General features: G+C 37.9%; 1 protein-coding gene across 1 annotated transcript in view; it reads left to right on the forward strand.

The window, feature by feature from the left end:
* The window catches only part of CDK14 (cyclin dependent kinase 14), a 634,831-nt gene that overhangs the window by 285,925 nt on the left and 330,134 nt on the right, over positions 1-18,772 (forward strand). Inside the window, exon 7 of the mRNA XM_065939116.1 lies at positions 4,213-4,275. Coding sequence (XP_065795188.1) covers positions 4,213-4,275 — 63 coding nt within the window. The remainder of the gene's footprint in view (positions 1-4,212; positions 4,276-18,772) is intronic.

Below are 18,772 nucleotides of genomic sequence, written 5' to 3' on the forward strand. Positions count from 1 at the left end.
GGAGTGTGTTGCCATTTCCTCTTCCAGGGGATCTTCTCAGCCCAGGGATCAAACCTGCACATCTTTTGTCCCCCGCATTGGCAGGCGGGATCTCTACCATTAGCACCACATGGGAACCTTGAATAAATGCTACTTGATGGGTAATCAGCAATGAGGAAAGAGGAACCTGATTTTGAAAGAATTGTATGCAAGTGTGGGGATTGAACCTTCCAGCTTCTTTCTGCTCTCACTCTTCTGCTTGGTGTACAAATCTAGCCACACTTGATAGCTTCGTTTAAAACCACACACTCTAGAGGGAAGACTGATGAAGTATTCTTAGGCATTCAGGTGTAAACCTGTCAGACACAAGTCCTTCTAAAAGCATTGCCCAGAAGAACAGTTGTAGAGTGAATAAGAGGGAGATGCAGGAAGATGAAGTGAAGCATAATGTAGTGCAGGCCAGGAGAGATGCTAGCCACGAGCCAAGATAGAGATTGGAGGGGGAAGAGTGACTGGGCTTGGTCTATAGTTACCAGGCACCTCGTCTAAAGATACTGCTTTTCTTTTTAGAACAGGAAATGGCCAGAGGTCAAGCCAGATGGATCTGAGATTACGCATGTCTCATCAGTGGATGGTGATCTGTTGGTCATGGGCCATAGGGGCCTTCTGTTCAGAACTTGTGTGTGTAGGATGGCTTTAAAAAGTGTAATAACAGAGAATTACCTCCCAGTGTGATTGTTAAATTTACTTCTGTTACTTCTGGACCAGGAAAAGTCACAAGGGTCACATAATCCAGTGAGTTGAACTAAGGGGAGAAGTTAAACTGAAGAGATGTAATGAAATTTGTAATTTAGGCACATCTAATGTAGTTCCAGGCATAGTATTGTATATTAAAAAGAGAGAGGGGGGAAAAGAAAGTTTTTAATTAAGGTAAAACAGAAGTTTGCCAGGATTCAAAATAAGACCTTATACCACCTTTTGTCTTTTCCTCCATTTGAGGTTCTCCAGATTCTTGCCCCTGATCACCCCAAGCAATCTGAGATTAATGATGTATTTGCTAGAAGTAGTCTCAGAGGTTGTGCATGGAGAGCTGTGGAGTATGAATGAGAATGTCTGGACATACAGACAGGAAGAACACATATAATAAGAATCAAATGTTTCGCCTAAGAGTTCCAGTTCTCAAAAGGTATTTGGCATTGTAATCCTCCAAAATATCTCTGCATACTCTAAACACACTACAGAAAATCACCATCATTATCCTCATCATCACCTGTAGCATCTACCCTGTGCTGGGCAGTGTAGTAAAACCATAATGGATATTTACATAGTAATTTTCACAATATCCATATGCAGTAGGTGTATCCCCATAACACAGATGAAGACACGGATACCCAGAGGTTATAGAACCCACCTAAGACCACATAGCTAGTGACAGCCATGTGTGTGCATACATACATGTTCTTGCCATATAGCTGAGGGAATACAAATTTAACATTTTTAAAGGTTTGGGAAAAATCTTTTTGAAGTTTCCCAAGATCTCCTTTCTGGAGAAGCCGCCTTGTTATTCATGCTGGGCATGCCTATGTACACAGAAGGATATAAGGTATACATGAGAGTCAGGAACTTTCCCCACCATTCCTGATAAATTTCCATCCTCATAGCTAAGTGGGGATTTTGTTTGTTTGGTTGGTTTCAAACAAAATGCTTGAATACTTTATTCTTTGGAAAAAGTTACAGTAATTTCACAGGTATATAAAAATACACAGAACGTGAATTCTCTGAAATCAGAGACTCTGTCACTTACTTATGCACAATTTGCATTTAAAGCATATATGTCAAGTAGAAAGTACAATGGAAGCTTTGTCCCTAACATCATTTCACTTCTTTAAGCGTATGTAGCATAAGTTTATTGGGCATAAAATTAAACATGCTTTTCAGCTGTGTTACTCATATGCTTTATGTAACCTTTTATTTTTAAAATTTTTGTTAATTACATTGGTTGATTTCTTTTTTAAAGAAATAACCTTCAAGATTTTGTGAAAATTTGAGCTGCTTTTATTTTGATCAATATTTGCTTTATAGTGATAATGCCATGTTGCCAGGTGAATGAATATTTAATCCATTTTCTTTGAATTCTATTATGTTTAGCATTTACATTGATAAGTTGCTCTTTGCTTTTTATTGGTATTTGTCAGTATAAATATCATAAAATATAAAGAACATCAATGTATAATATATAATATGATGTATTCCTTTACTTTCAGGTTTTCTGTTAATTTTTTGTTGTTTCTTATATTTAGCTTTATCTTGGAAAGAGTGTGAGTTTGATTTTATTTTGTAAACTGAAAATTTACATTTTTAAAAGAAATTTTAGCATATGTTTTAATTATTGTTATGATTGGATGTGCTATTTACCAGTTTATTATGTGTGAGCGCATTATAGTTGTGTATCATGTTATATATTAAAAAATGCTTTCTCATGTGCCATTTTATATGTTCTGTTGCAGCATTGTTAATTGGCTATGCCCCAGTACAAAATAAAAAGTTTTAAAAAGTACACAGTTTCTGTCCTCAGTGTGTGGAAAAGAGAAAGGCAGTGTGGTCTTAGAATACATCCAGCGCCTTTCTTCTGTCCCAGGTTCGGTCCCTTGTTCTCCCCCAGCTCACCTCTTCATTCTCTGTTCAGATCTCGTTTGAAAGTGTCGCTTGCTGCGACCTATCTTTAGCGGACATTAAGCCCCCGCTCCGTGTCCTCAGACACTGCCCGCTAGTATTCTTAGTGTGCAGCGTACTGTCCTGTAATCACACAGGCCCTGGTTTTCCCCACCCACATCTGTTTCCTGGAATTCTGCGTCCTTGCTGACTAGTGTCACTAAACTCCAGTGCTTTCTTTGGCTGCCTGATGCGAAGAGCCGGCTCATTGGAGAAGACCCAGATTCTGGGAAAGGCTGAAGGCAGAAGGAGAAGAGAGCGGCAGAGGATGACATGGTTAGATGGCATCACTGACTCAAGGGACATGAGTCTGAGGAAACTCCGGAAGATAGTGAAGGACAGGGAGGCCTGGCATGCTGTAGTCCATGGGGGAGTGAAGAGTGGGATACGGTTTAACAACTGAACAACAGCAATGAAATGGCTAGTGTAGTGCCTGCAAGATAATGAGTTGAGAAGTACATGATGAACAATGAATGAATGCTAAATTCTGCTCTGTATTCTCAGCCATTACCAGCTGGCATGCAATAAAAACTCAGTAAAGGAATCTAAACTGTTATCATCATGGCTACAACCATGTACAGGTTCTTGAATGTGTCAAAAGCTTATAATTCCTCAACAATTGAAGCCTGATAATGGGGCATAAATAATCATGGTCACTGGTTTTTACGGAGTGATTAAATCATAAAATTGTTACCGCCAATAAATAAGATTAGGAAAATTTGTATAGCAACTCTACATGTTTCTTTAGAAATTTTATGTAGCTCATAATATAAACAGAAAAAGCATTAAAAAGAAATATACAATTGTGTGCAAATTCAACTTGGGATATTTGGAAGAATTACAGTATAAGTTGCTATCTTGGGATATTTCTTTTTAAAATAAATCTGGATGTGTTTGTCTTAATTTATAACTTTGGAAGTATTTGCATTGATTTAGAAAGTAAATCATCATAAAGTTTTATAAAATAAATATTTTTTCAAATATATTCAAGAGTGCTGAGAATCTGAAAATTATCTTTTAATGAATATAGTTATGAAAAATGTAAATACATCCAATGATTAATTTCCTTAGGAAGACCTGTTTGTAATATTTACATGTCACACAAAATAAATAACCATCACCTTCGTTTCCACTTGAAAAATGCAAGGCAGTTGAAATTGTATTTGGATTGGTTAACTGTATGTGGATATGCTTTTAGTTGAAGTTAAGATATATTTTAGGTAAGGTTTCTTCTTATTCCACTTAAGAGATACATATTCAATGTGAGAATTAGGCAGTTAACAAAGTAACAAATTGTAGACATAAATTCTTTCTAATGCACAGATATGTTTAACATAAGATGGAATCTGGAGCAATGACTCAACTGTGGTTAAAATGGAGGGTGGAACTGCATGCGCTAAAAAATCCACCCACTTGTATTTGCTTAGTTCAGAAAGTAGTAGTGACTTTGAAATAGAAAAATATTGATTCATCGTATTATAGCCAGAGGGATGTTAATACGTCTTCCTTTCTTTCTTCTAGCATACTGATCTATGTCAGTACATGGACAAGCACCCTGGGGGGCTGCATCCAGATAATGTGAAGGTAGGAAAAGATCTTTTAAGTCAAGGCTTAGCATGCTTCATGTGCATTTTTTGAACCAAAATCTAATCCCTCTCCTATAATTTTTTTTTAATTGTGTAAAGCAAAGTGATTCTGAAGTGCACCATAGTCATTGCTTTGACATTGAAAGCCATGCTTTGGCATTAAATATTTTCACTGGAGTATTATTATTAAAACTGCATCCTGTTTTTCCTTCATGGAGAAACATTTGCCAGTTATGAGAGGGATCTGGTGGGATCCTGTCAAAACTGTGTTTTCAGTAGAGAGGAATCTCCAGTTGCTCTAGCTTTGAGCTCCATACTGAAGTACCAATTGGTTTCAAGATAATGTATTATTATGATCCAAAACAGTGTTATGATGAGTTCACGGTAACATGAGTTTTTTCATTTGTTTGTATAAACAGATAAAAATAATTTTTCCTTTAGTTTTCTTTTATTTCTTTTACCAGAAATTGGATTACTATGTGTAAAAAGGATTAAGCTTTTCTAAGTTTTGATCTAGCAACCAGTTTGTAAAGTTTTCCCTGTATTTCAAACTTAAAAGAGGAGATTCTTTTCTTGGCCTGTGTTAGGGAGTTAGAAGATACTAAAGTTTATCAGTAGGCTTAATGATGTGCTTAGATTTTAGTTTTGAAATGGCTACATTTCAGGATCCTGAGGACCCACTGAATGATATAAGTGCATTTGAAGAATCATTATTTGTCTCCTTTTCACCCCATTCACTGTCTGCACCTTTCTTAGAATGTGGGATGGTTTTTCTGTTGTATTTTCCCTTTGCTAGTAGAGGTAGATTTCTCATATAGTGTTACATGTGTTCATTTCTTTTTGCTTTATAAAAATAATACTTTATTGTATATAGTTTATTTTTTTGATATCCAGTTAATGGGTTTTCTTTATTAATTAGAGATGTGATGTCAGTTGTAATGAATTTAATTGAAACATTTGCCCGCATGGTAGTAAATGACGAAAGGATTTGTTCTCTACATTCCCTAGGACTGACTAGCAGTCATTAAAACTTTTGCCATTCTGATGAGTAAAAATGAAATGTTTTTACATTGGCATTTTCTTGACTGCTAGTGACATTGGGCATCTTTTCATGTTTCTTGACCACTTGTAATTCTGCCATTACAATTTGCCTGTTCTTATGTATTGTTCAGTTTTCTATTGCATTGTTCTTTTCTTAATAAATTGAAGGCGATTTAGAATATTTGTAACATTAATGATGGGGCTTTTTAAGGTGATCACTTTTGTTGTACAATTTTAAAATGTAGGAAATTGTAGGAACTCTGGCAAGACATTCTTTTTAAAATAAATACTAGAATCATGGTACTTGGAGTATTTGTTTACTTTTTTCATATATGTCCTTTTTCATTGTTATGATTTTTTGTTTTATTAAATTTTTATTTAGATTAAGTTTTTTGACTATTCACTTTTCTTAAACATCTGTATCCATTGACATAGATAGATTTTTAGTGGTTGGATTGGGCAAGAAATTTTAACAGGCTAAGAGATTTTTTTTTTAATTAATCTTGTTTCATACTAATTAATAGTATTATTAATTACAATATTAATGTTTAATGACTGCAATTTTTTTAACATCAAAACATCTCAAGTCGTCTCATCACTATATTTAATGTTCTCTTGTTAGGGTTGATTGGGTTAAAAATCAACAGTATGGTAACCTCCTTACTCCTATTTTCCACTTCAGCCCAGGTAATCTGCAGAGAACCCAGCTAGTGAAAGCCCAGGACCTACTAAAATCAGTGGAAATCAGAGGCTGATTTTGACCTCTCAGCTAACTTTGACCTCCTGATTTTAAATTCAGTGACAGGATTGAGATTAAAGAGCTGACTCAGCCTTTGCAAAGAACAAGGGCATCACTGGATTTCCATTATCCTTGTTTGGTCTTCTCACCAACACTTCGTTGTTGTTTAGTCACTTAGTCATGTCTGACTCTTTGTGACCCCACGGACCAAAGCGTGCCAGGCTTCCTTGTCCTTCACTATCTCCCGGAGTTTGCTCAAACTCATGTCCACTGAGTCGATGATGCCATCCCACCATCTCATCCTCTATTGCCCCCTTTTCTTGCCCTCAATCTTTCCCAGCATCAGGGTCTTTTCCACTAGTCAGCTCTTCGAATCAGGTTGCCAAAGTACTGGAGCTTCTGCTTCAGCATGTCTTTCCAATGAATATTCAGGACTGATTTCCTTTAGGATTGACTGGTTTGATCTCCTTGCAGTCCAAGGGACTCTCAAGAGTCTTCTCCAGCACCACAGTTCGAAAGCATCAGTTTTTTGGCTCAGTCCTCTTTATGGTCCAGCTCTCACATCTGTATAAGACTACTGCAAAAACTATAGCTTTGACTACATGGGCTTTTGTTGGCAAAGTGATATCTCTGCTTTTGAATACACTCTCTAGGTTTGTTATAGCTTTCCTTCCAAGGAGCAAGCGTCTTTTAATTTTGTGGCTCATTAGTTATGGGAAGGTATTGGTAGACAACTTTATTTGTGAAGCAAAGAAAGAAAGCTCTTCCCACAGAGCATTTTTGGGTTCAGTGTCCTCAGGCCAGCATCACTGGTGATTTCTGTAGCCTTTGTAGTAAGTTCTGCTTTTTCCATTACATTTTATTTTTCCTTAATTTCTTGATAGTCATGGGGAGATTGAGCTTCTAGGTTACTGATTTTCAGTTACTAGGCTGCACTCCTTGAAATTGTGTTTCAATAACTCTTACCTGTTTTGCAAGTTTTCTTTCACCCTATGATGAGTCATCATATACTTAGTATATGTTTATATACATCATTATATGTAGTATGTATATCCTTCCAAATATGAGAAGCAGTAATAGGTATTGATATGTGAGTATCCCTTTCCCCATAGCTGTTGAGGTCTAGGCTTCTTTGAGGATTTGCCAAAATGTTCTTGATTGTCGCAGCTCTTGGAATACTTAAGGGTGCAAGAAATTTCAATTGGCATTGAAGAGGTCTTCAAACTGGGCTCCATAGAATAGTCATCTGTGAAATTAAAAAAAATACATATATGTATATATGTGTATGTATATATGTGTGTATACATGGGCTTCCCTGATGGCTCAGCGGTAAAGAGTCCGCCTGCCAATGCAGGAGATGTGGATTCGATCCCTGAGTTGGGAAGATTCCCTGGTGTAGGAAATGGCAACCTGCTCTAGTATTTTTGCCTGGAAAATCCCATGGACAGGGAAGCCTGGCAGACTACAGTCCATGGGGTCACAAAGAAATGACCATGACTGGAGCATCTGAGCCAGACAGGCACACACATGTATATACTTATACAGTCTCTTTTCTTTTCCCAGAATCAAAATTTTAAAAGCACTTTAAGTAGGAAATGGGCTTCCCTTGTGGCTCTGCTGGTAAAGCATCCGCTTGCAATGCAGGAGACCTGGGGGTTGGGAAGATCCCTTGGAGAAGGAAAGGCTCCCCACTCCAGTATTCTGGCCTGGAGAATCAGTGGACTGTATATAGTCCATGGGGTTGCAAAGAGTCAGACACGACTGAGCGACTTTCTCTTAAGTAGGAAATGGTGGGTGTTTGCTCAGGCCGGGGCTGAGAGGCCTGGTGCCTCCCACGGCCGCCAGCATCACCCTGCTCTGCTTGTGGCCCTGTGCGCGTTTGCCCCAGCCTGGAGGGCTGCTGCTGGGGAGGCCTGGGGCTCCCCCGGCCCCCCGGCCTGCCTGCCTCCCAGCGGTCACTCTGCCCGGTCATGGTGGGGCGTCCGAGGGAACAGCAGGGGCTGGCAGGTAGGAGGGGATGTGGGTGCTTCATAAAACAGGTACCAGACCCAGGCCTGAAGACAGAAAGCATCTTTTGTGGGGCATCTGGTCAGTCCAAGAGAATAGACCCACAGGATCTAGGTAACTCTACAGTGAAGTCCCCACTTGACAAATAAGTAACTCAGAGGAAGCAAGGTTGGTTTGTTTTGATTAGACAGAGAAAGAAGCACCAAAACAATTATCAATAATGATATCTAAGAGGCAAAAGAGAATAGTACACCTATAAAGCACAGTGCTGCGTTACTTTTGCTGTTGTTCAGTCGCTAAGTCATGTCTGACTCTTTGCAACCCCATGGACTGCAGCACACTAGGCCTCCCCGCCCTTCACTATCTCCCATTATTTTAAAAAGGATAAATCAGTGAACATGAGGTAGCTTTGGAAATTAACAATATGATGACAGAAATTAAAAACAACACCAATTTTTAAATGAGAAATAGGATTACTTAGGATGCAGTTTACATCATTACTGTAGGTAAACTTTGAAATTTGCTTTTGTGTTTTATATTCCCCTTAAGGTTTCTATTTTCACTATTTAAGTTAAGCAAAGTCTACTTTTCCACTTTTCGTCTTTGTACTTTCTAAAATAAAATGAAGGTATTACTAATAAAATAAAAAACAACAGTTGTAAGAATGGATGGAAGAAAAAGTTGGAGAATTGTACCAACTTATGCTTATGCACAAAGTAGAGCATAAAATAGAAATCTGAAACACGAGACAAAGTATTTAAAAAATTTAGAATCCAGTTAGGGGATGGGCCATCTGAATAATTGGAGAAAATAGGATGGAGTTATTAAAATAATAAAAATTGAAATATGCTTCTTTTAGATGTGAAGGATGTGAACTTCAAGATTAAACATATTTTCAATGCCCAGAATATTTAATGAAAATAGAAGAACAATAATATTTGTTTTTGCAGAATTTCTGAACATGATTTGAAAGACAGATCCTACCGAAAGGAAACAGATTTACTGCTAAGAATCAAGAATTACAGTGGTGTCTTCACCATTTAGGGTGGTTTTCCTGGTGGCTCAGTTGGTGAAAAATCCACTTGCAATGCAGGAGACCACCTGCAATGCAGTAGTTCAGGTTCAATCCCTGGGTCAAGAAGATCCCCAGAGAAAGCAATGGCAACCCACTCCAGTGTTCTTGCCTGGAAAATCCCAGGGGCAGAGGAGCCTGGAGGGCTATAGTTTATGGGGTCACAAGGAGTTAGACATGACTTAGCAACTAAACCTCCACCACCACCTTCACCATTTAGACTTCAGCAGCAACCCTAGAAGGGAGATGGAAGTGGGACAATGACTTCACAATTCTGATGTAAAATTGTCCCATCTAGTATAATATGCAAACTATCAGTGAAGTGTGAAAGCAGAGTAATTATTTTCAGATGTTCAAGGAGTTGAAAATTTTGCATACCTTGCATCCTTTCTCAGAAAACTACTTGAAGATATATTCCCCCCTGTAACTCAGAATAAACCAAGGCAGAAAAGAACAGGAAACCTGGCAATAGAGGCTACCACAAAAGAGAGATGGAGATCCTTGAGATGAATCCCAGGATAACAGTGGTGCGTCAGGCTGAGAGAGTAACCCGTCAGTCCAACTGCACAGGTCAGAAGACTCCAGGCGAGACTTCTAAGATGAGACTGTTGGATAGAATATCAAATGTGTCTGAGCAGATTTACAAGTTGAAAGGGGCTTCCCAGGCGCCTCAGCAGTAAAGAATTAGCCAGTTCAGGAGCCATAAGAGATGTGTATTTGATCCCTGGGTCGAGAAGATTCCCTGTAGGAGGAAATGGCAACCCTCTCCAGTATTCTTGCCTGGAGAATCCCTCGGACAGAGGAGTCTAGCGGGCTGCAGTCCATGGGGTCAGAAAGAGTTGGACACAGATTAGGGACTGAGCATGCATGCACAAGATGGAAGAAGAATTTGGTGTTGAATTAGTGATAACCCCAAAGAAAACTCAACAACGGCAGACAAACCAACCAACAAAAGATCTAGATTGTTATACCAGGAAAAACAAATTATTGTGCAGGAGAGAAAAGTATTCATATAAAACGTAATGGCTCAGCTGCAAATAACATTTACATGATTATGATACAATATTACAATCAATATGTAGTATTGTAATATGTAATCAATATCACATGTTGATGTATTACATAGTTAAAAAAAGACAAACACCTCTTTAAGATTCTGCTATAGCCAACCTCATTCCAGGATTAGTGTCCTAAAACAGTCTTCCATTTCAACTGCCACATTTGATGTAAAATAAAGATCAAAATCATTTTCTCAGAGCATTTTGATTCTTTGTCCAATGTTCTTTTCCTTACATTGCATGATTCATTTATTAAATTACTGCAATTAGCTTTTTTATTTGTGACTTTATATGCACTCAGTCACATCGGTTTGTCATCATTTTCATAGTGAAGATAATAGTTCTACCTTCTCTGAGGGTACGGGAAGTTAAAAAAATAGAATGCATCTTGTTAATGCCTGTGTTTTGGCATCTGAATAGCAGTGCATGGAAGCAGACAGACCTTATTACCATGTTGGTTTCCATGGGAGGCCACTCGCCTAATTATGCACTGGCATTTCTTCACAGTTTGTCTGCTTAGAGACAATCCACTCCTCCAGGGTTCCATGTAGAATCTGCACTGCAGGTGAAATTATTCTCAAAGAAGTCTGACTATGACATAGTGGCAGATGTCCCATGGGTATTTCTGGGTGATGGATTAATGTATTTTTTTCATGTGGTGATATTTATTGTCACTTAAAATTTCTGAATGCAAAATGAAGAACCTAAGAATAATATTTACTAAGTTAACAGCTGTTCATCATGCTGTGCTGGATGCTGATAAAGAAAAACAGTTGAGCTAAAATAAGATCTTTTGATGGTTCTCTGTAAATGTAGAGTGTGAAAACCAGGTGAGATAAGTGATTGTCTTTAAAAGAGCATGTTTTTGCAATAACTCTGAAGCTATCTATGCATTTGGTTAAATACTTCATGGATTATTAAAGAGTTGAATGTGATAAATAGAAGATATTGATTATGGTGAACAGAAGGAAAAATATACCGATCAAATCTCCTTGCTTCTAAATTTGACAGTTTTGACTTTTGCTTTCATCACTATGTAGCATGATGATATGGAGAAATATTTTGAACATTTCTCTTGGATTATAAAAATGTGCATATCTTTGTTTGGATTTCATATAACTTGTTTATTTTAAAAAGCTGGGATACCATGCATCTAAGAATTCAGGCAATTTTTCTTTACTGTAAATCAGGTCAACTTGCAAGCATTACAAAGGTGATGTATCACTGAAGATTGAGGGGTAGAAAGGAACAAATGAAAGAGTACATAGCTTGTGATTTCATAATAAGCCACAGAGTAGTCTATGGTAATTTTGTACTAAATCCCAGCAAAACATCTGTTAAAGTTTCCTCTTTTGTGCTATATATTCCATGTAAGCGTTGGAATAAGCACATCAGAAAAAAATTGTTTCAGTGTTAACTAAATTTCTGTAGTCACTCTGCTACTTTAATTGCCTACAAACTGAGTCTGTTTGCAATATGGTTCTGAAATAAATATTCACTATTAACTAATGGCCTGTATTGTAGCATAATATCAATTTTAGACAAATGGGTCATTTTAGCAGTTAATTACTTAGAGGGCAATTTAAAACCTGAATGGAAAGCCTGAGGACACTGGTCTTGTTATAAATATTTATGATGATTAAAGGCATAGCAACCAATTGCTAGAACATGATAATTGCTTTGTAAGAATTTGGGGGGAGGGTTAGTTCATTTTTTCCCCCCTTTACAAGCCATTCACTACGAATTTTATTGGGTGTTGAGTTGAAGACAGACCTTGAAGTTCTTCACTCTGTAATCCTCAGTGATTTACAGATTGATTGGTTTTTTAAAAAGCGACCATAACAGTCTAAATCTCTTTCATTCAGTTTTCCATGTGTTCTTTAAAAAATGGTAAGCACGAGAGACTGAAAATTGAGATTCATCTTTAAAAAAAAGATTAATTGATGCTGTCTCTAGCTCATATCCAGAAATGTAGATACTTACATCTTATTACCATGACAACCCTGGATCTTCCTGTATTTTTATGTAATTACCTTCATTTCCATGTTATCGTAATGACTTTTCTAGATGATTTTTTCTAAAAACATATTTGTCTTTTTTTTTTTTACAGAACTATAATCAAAGATACCCAAAGTAATTCTGAGTTCTCTGCCTTATTCTCTGAAGCATCTGAAATTCTTTTGATGTAAAGCTGTTTTATTTTTTATCTAAATATCTATACCAATTAAAAAGACTTGAGGATTATTATGGTTGAAGAATTGCTATTTTTCTTTCATAGTCCAGAGAACAGGCAGGTGTATAACAGTCAGAATAATATTATGCCAAATTAAGGTTGTCTTATACCAGATGTCACAGTGAATGGTTTCCTAAATGAGAATTTCTAATGTTGAGATAGGAAATAAGATAACACCTGATTTTCTCCATATTTTGCATTAGAACTTTCATTTAGCTGGTAATGATTTCCTACAATGCATTATAGTGAATATTATAAAGCTTTTCCTTTTTCTGTATTTTGGGAAATATGGTTATTTCATGAAGTTATTCCAGTGTTTTAAAAATTTGACACCTAGTTTCAGCACCTGTCTAGTTTTCTTTTGAACCTTTCCATCCTATTTTTATTATAAAAAAATAATCTTCCATATCTAGAAAGTGAAAGATTAACAATGAAAGAGTGAAATCCATGTGTCAATTCATACTGTGTCAGATGTTCAGAGGTAGTCTGAATAGTGAATTTCTGGCTAAGATGTGGGGCGTGCATTTGGTTGAGACATGCATTTGTTGAGAACATGTCTTTTGTATCCTTGGCATCATCTGCTGATCTGCTTATAACAATTTGAGTCAGACAAAGGAATTGAGACAGCTAATTAAACACCCCACTCTTTGCTAGAGGTGCTTTAAAACCCAAGTTGAAAAGGAATTACACTAAAGATTGATGAAATTCACGCAATCATTAGAAGTATGTCATGTGATATTTTAATTGTCAGATAGAATTACCCAGCTTAGGGGGCAGATATCCAGGGGGAATAGGAAAAATACCCTCTTGGATTTTAAAATTCAAGCCGTTCACCTTGCCCCTCTCCCATTTAAGATAGATCTTGCACTTGACCCCTTTGTTGGCATGTTTTCCTAGACAAACAAGAGAACGCAGGAGGGAAATTAGCTGAGTGGTAGTGTATGTACACACTCCTGGGGCTTTTTCTGATTTTTTTAGACAGGTTCTGCCTTCATGTGACTAGCCAGTGCATTTCATAGATATTTTCTCATTAATACAGAAATTCTTGTCACTTGTGACCTTTCTAAAGAGGATGTAGAGAAGTTTGTTTATCACACCTATCAAACTCAGAGTCTTTACTGCATTCCACTTGAAACATATTTTTCCTCTATTGTATAGCTTGCAGATGTGGTCTTTCTCTAAGACTCTTATACTCAAGATTCATCAGCTCCGTCAGTTTTTCAGTCTGTATCTCTCTCATTTTTTTTTAAAGTTACATTGGCCTTATCAAATGATATTAAGACAATTCATGCTGATAGTGTCTGAGATGTTACTTTAGGCAGTAAAACCATTTTATTGTTGTTGTTCCGTTGCTCAGTTGTGTCCCCATGGACTCTTTGTGACCCCATGGACTGCAGCACGCCAGGCTTCCCTGTCCTTCACCATCTCCTGGAGTTTGCTCAGACTCACGTCTGTTGAGTCAGTGATGCCATGCCATACAGCCATCTCATCCTCTGTCATCCCCTTCTCCTGCCCTCAATCTTTCCCAGCATCAGGGTCTTTTCGAGTGAGTCCACTCTTTGCATCAGGTGACCAAAGTATTGGAGCTTCCGCTTCAGCATCAGTCTTTCCAATGAATATTCAGGGTTGATCTCCTTTCGGATTGACTGGTTTGATCTCCTGGCAATCCAAGGGACTCTCAAGAGTCTTCTAAATTCTATGTTTTTCTTTTCATCATGTATAAAAAGAATGGCTCTGAAGTTGGGGAAGCAGTGCATGCATTCACAAGTGAAGCTGAGCAAAAATTTGTATTTCATTCTATTTCTTTTTGGTTTCAAAAAGTGCATATCAGTAAGGTCAGGTGTATACTCAACATTATGATGTTATTTGAATTCCTTAAAACAACTGTTTCAGTTTTACTGTTGGAAAATTATGTTGGGTAACTACTAAAGCCAGTTGTTTAAATCTGATTATCTTGTTTCTACTTAGGCAGGGAATATTCCTAATACTAAGTTTAGGCTACTGACCAACTTTTTATTTTCTTTTAATAATTTTTATTTATTTGTTTTATTTTTGGCTGTGCTGGATCTTTGCTGTGAACGGGCTTTTCTCTAGTTGTGACGAGCAGGGGCTACACCCTAGTTTCAGCGTGCAGGCTTCTCATTGCAGTAGCTCCTCTTGTTGTGGAGGAGGCTCTAGGGCACGCAGGCTTCAGCAGTTGTGGCATGTGGGCTCCGTAGCTGCCCCTGGGCTCCAGAGTACAGGCTCAATAGGCTCAATAGTTATGGCACACAGGCTTAGTTGTCCCACAGCTACGGGGGTCCTTTTGGATCAGGGATCGAACCCATGTCTCCTGCATTGGCAGGCAGACTGTTTACCACTGAGCCACCAGGAAACTCTGACCAACCTTATTAAATGGAAGGTTCTTGTCCTCAGCCCTCCGCAGTTCATCATCATACCTACAAACCCTAATAACTGGGAAACCTACTTAGTATCTAATATATTATACATTATTGTAATATATTGCATTCTAAAAAAAGCTAAAGAACTTCTCCCAGGGGGCATGAGCAAACCAAGCTCTGATTTTGCAGTCCCTGTTTGACTCCTTGTAAGTACCCCCGTTCTGGATCCCATGACTCCCGTCACTTTCATCCCTGCAGGCATCTTGGAGCTTAGAATAACCCCTTGCTGGTGTCCTCCACTGTATTGAGGTGGGAGGAGTGGGCAGGAGGGGAAGCCAACTTAAGGATTTCAGAGAGTGTGCAGGATCTTTGTTCCCAAGGCTTTGCCCAAGTACTTGAAATTCTTATTTTCTGAGTTGTTCCCTTTTCCAGACAGCTATCACTTTTAGTATAGAAGATTAATGTACAAATATATTAGACAGTGCAGGTTAAATTTTGGTTACATTATCTAGAAATGATGAAACATGTTACATATCTCAGCAGTTTGAGGGAGTGGAATGAAGAAGCAGAAAGTTGACTAGAAGAACTCAAATAGAAGAAAACATGTCAAGGCAAACTCTCCTAAATACTCAGATTTTCTAGGAACTGAATCTGTTTGCGCGTGTGCATGCTAAGTCACTTCAGTCGTGTCCGACTCTGTGTGACCCTATGGACTGCAGCCTGCCAGGTTCCTCTCTCCATGGGATTCTCCAGGCAAGAATACTGGAGAGGGTTGCCATTCCCCTCTCCAGGGGACCTTCCCACCCAGGGATCAAACCTGCATCTCTTAAAAGTTCTGCATTCGCAGGTGGCTTACCACTACCACCACCTGGGAAGCCCAAATCTGACTATAGTACGTGGCAGAAAAGGACACATCTCTGATCTGATGCCCTGGCATAAATGTTTGTCTGACACCATCCTAGGAGCACAGTTAATATGTTCAGTATGTCCAAAGTGACAAATTATACCATAGTTTTTTTTACCTGGGCTTTTATTTCTATCCCCCTGTTATCTCCGTATAGCCTTCTTAGTATTCTTTTTTAAAAAATCCAACACATAAAATTACAATGATGCTTTATAAAATATAAAATATTTGGACATGAATTATGTACATTGCATTACAGATTAGGATTTGATATTTGCACTAGGTATTTTCAAATTTGAAACTCAACTAAATGAAATGAATCATTCTTTTAAAAATTGAAGACCTATTATTGCAATAAAATCATTATCTGATTCCTATTAGAAAGTATTTTACTATTCACTAGATATTTGAGGACTCAAAGTTTCTAATTATTTTTTACTCCTAGAAAGTTTGATGTATTGAGTAATTTAATGCTTGTGCATTTGTGGATTTTTAAATAACATGATACTAACCATGAGGCATATTATTTGAAGTGTTTATTATCTATGTACTACTTTGGTTTATTTGCTAATGTCATATTTGCTATCCTTGTAGTCACACAGTGTTGTTACTTTTTGTTACTGTTTGTTTAATCAAACGGTATACATACATTTTTGGTAGCAGCATTTTAGGTTGTGGGTGTCACATCAAAACGAAAATGGGAAATATCAGCATTGGGAATGGGGACTATACCTCTGCTATGTGTGCTGTGTCTCCATTTTTCCAACTCCTGTGATTTCTCTGAGCCTCTATTTCTTTATATGTGAAAGAAATATAATAGGATCTGCCTAGCAGAATTAGTGGGAAGATTAATTTACTATTAAGTACTTAGTAAACATCAGTTGTTACAGTTGCTTAAATTGCGGAGTCTCTTCTATTTCTGTTATCCATACAATTATGAAATGAGACATTTCTACAGCTTGGATAAATATTAAGGGCATGTGAGAAAATTAATCATTTTCAAGGTGCATAACTTAAGATAACAGATATTTAACCTTGGTGTGCAAGTGACAGAAAAGTAGCTTGACTGTCTCTGTAAGAATTAGTGCTATTCAATGAATGGAGGAAGAAACTGTGGTTTGTATGTGGTACATACATACAATGGAATATTAACCATAAGAAGGAATGCATTTGAATCAGTTGGAGAGAGGTGGGGGAACCTAAAGCCTATTACACGGAGTGGAGTAAGTCAGATAGAGAAAAACAAATATAGTATATTAAAGCTATATATATATATATGTATATATATATATATATGGAATCTTGAAAAATTGTACTGATTAACTTAATTTGCAGTGAAGGAGTGGAGACACAGATGTAGAGAATGGACTTGCAGAGTGGGAGGGAGGCTCAAGGGGAGGGGATATATATATGTATATTTATCCTGCCCCTCTCTGTATATATAGTTGTGCCTGATTGTCAATGTCGTGTGGCAGAAACCGACACAAGATTGCAAAAGCAATTATCTTTCAATTAAAAATAATTAAAAATAAATAAAAAATTATGGCATGGTCAGCGAAAAAGAGTACTGACATTTTACTCTTCAAAAAGAAGAATTAGTGCTGTCCATAAGGCCTTGCATCTATTGCTAGTTGCACCAATAAATCCTAAGAGACCAAAGGCATCCCTCGAAGATAGTGAACCCTTGCCTAGAAAATCTGCAAATGTTCACTGTGCTTAGTCTCATCTTAAATGGACCCTTATATGTTAAATATGCATGCCTTTTAGATCATTCATAAATCTGATTGTAAACATTGAGACAAAGAGCATCACCATCAGACATCCTTAGATTCTGAGGGGGATGGGGGGGTAAAAAATTTGTTGCTCACTGCAAGTGCCAATAATTCTTTTGAGTAATGGATATAACCTACTGAGTCCAATGATGTGTATGTGCTTTTAATCAACTTGCTGTAAATGTTCTGATAGAGAGCCTTATCTTGATATTGTTTTTTTAATCTACTCAAAGTCCAAAGAGTTTCAGAAGGGACTAGAAGGAATATTAAGGATATTCCCAAGCAGTATACGCCATGGCAGTGAGGATATGAGTTGCTTTCTCCTGGGAATGGTAAGACAACAGGGCGATAGATAGATCTCCTGCTGGCAAAATGTCCTTGTTAATCACATCATTGCTATTTTAGGCATTTTCCCATTGGGGTTCTTATTGCAAAGAGTGAACATATTTGATCTGGAGTATAACTCTTCAGTGATCATACTGAAGAATTTGAAGACCTCTCCTTTCATAAAGTTGTGTATAACACAGGGAGCACAGTCTGGCTCTCTGTGATGACCGGGAAGGGAGGGAGGCTCAAGAGGGACGGGATATATGTATAATTATGGCTGGTTCACACAGCTGTACAGCGGAAACCAACACACACACAAAATAAGAATGTCCCGAGGGGACAGAGTATTCTTCAGTTCCGTTCAGTCACTCAGTCGTGTGCGACTCTTTGTGACCCCATGAATCGCAGCATGCCAGGCCTCCCTGTCCATCACCAACTGCTGGAGTCCACCCAAACTCATGTCCATCGAGTCGGTGATGCCATCCAACCATCTCATCCTCTGCCGTCCCCTTCTCCTGCCCCCAATAGATCCCAGCATCAGGGTCTTTTCCAATGAGTCAACCCTTCACATCTGGTGGCCAAAGTATTGGAGTTTCAGCTTCAGCATCAGTCCTTCCAATGAACACTCAGGACTGATCTCCTTTAAGATGGGTTGGCTGGATCTCCTTGCAGTCCAGGGGACTCTCAAGAGTCTTCTCCAACACCACAATTCAAAAGCATCAATTCTTCAGCGCTCAGCTTTCTTTAGAGTTCAACTCTCACATCCATACATGACCACTGGAAAAACCATAACCTTGACCAGATGGACCTTTGTTGGCAAAGTAATGTCTCTGCTTTTTAATATGCTATCTAGGTTGGTCATAACTTTCCTTCCAAGGAATAAGCGTCTTTTAATTTCATGGCTGCAGTCACCATCTGCACTGGTTTTGCAGCCCAGAAAAATAAAGTCAGCCACTGTTTC

Source organism: Muntiacus reevesi, chromosome 6 (genome assembly GCF_963930625.1).
Source record: "Muntiacus reevesi chromosome 6, mMunRee1.1, whole genome shotgun sequence".
NCBI lineage: Eukaryota > Metazoa > Chordata > Mammalia > Artiodactyla > Cervidae > Muntiacus > Muntiacus reevesi.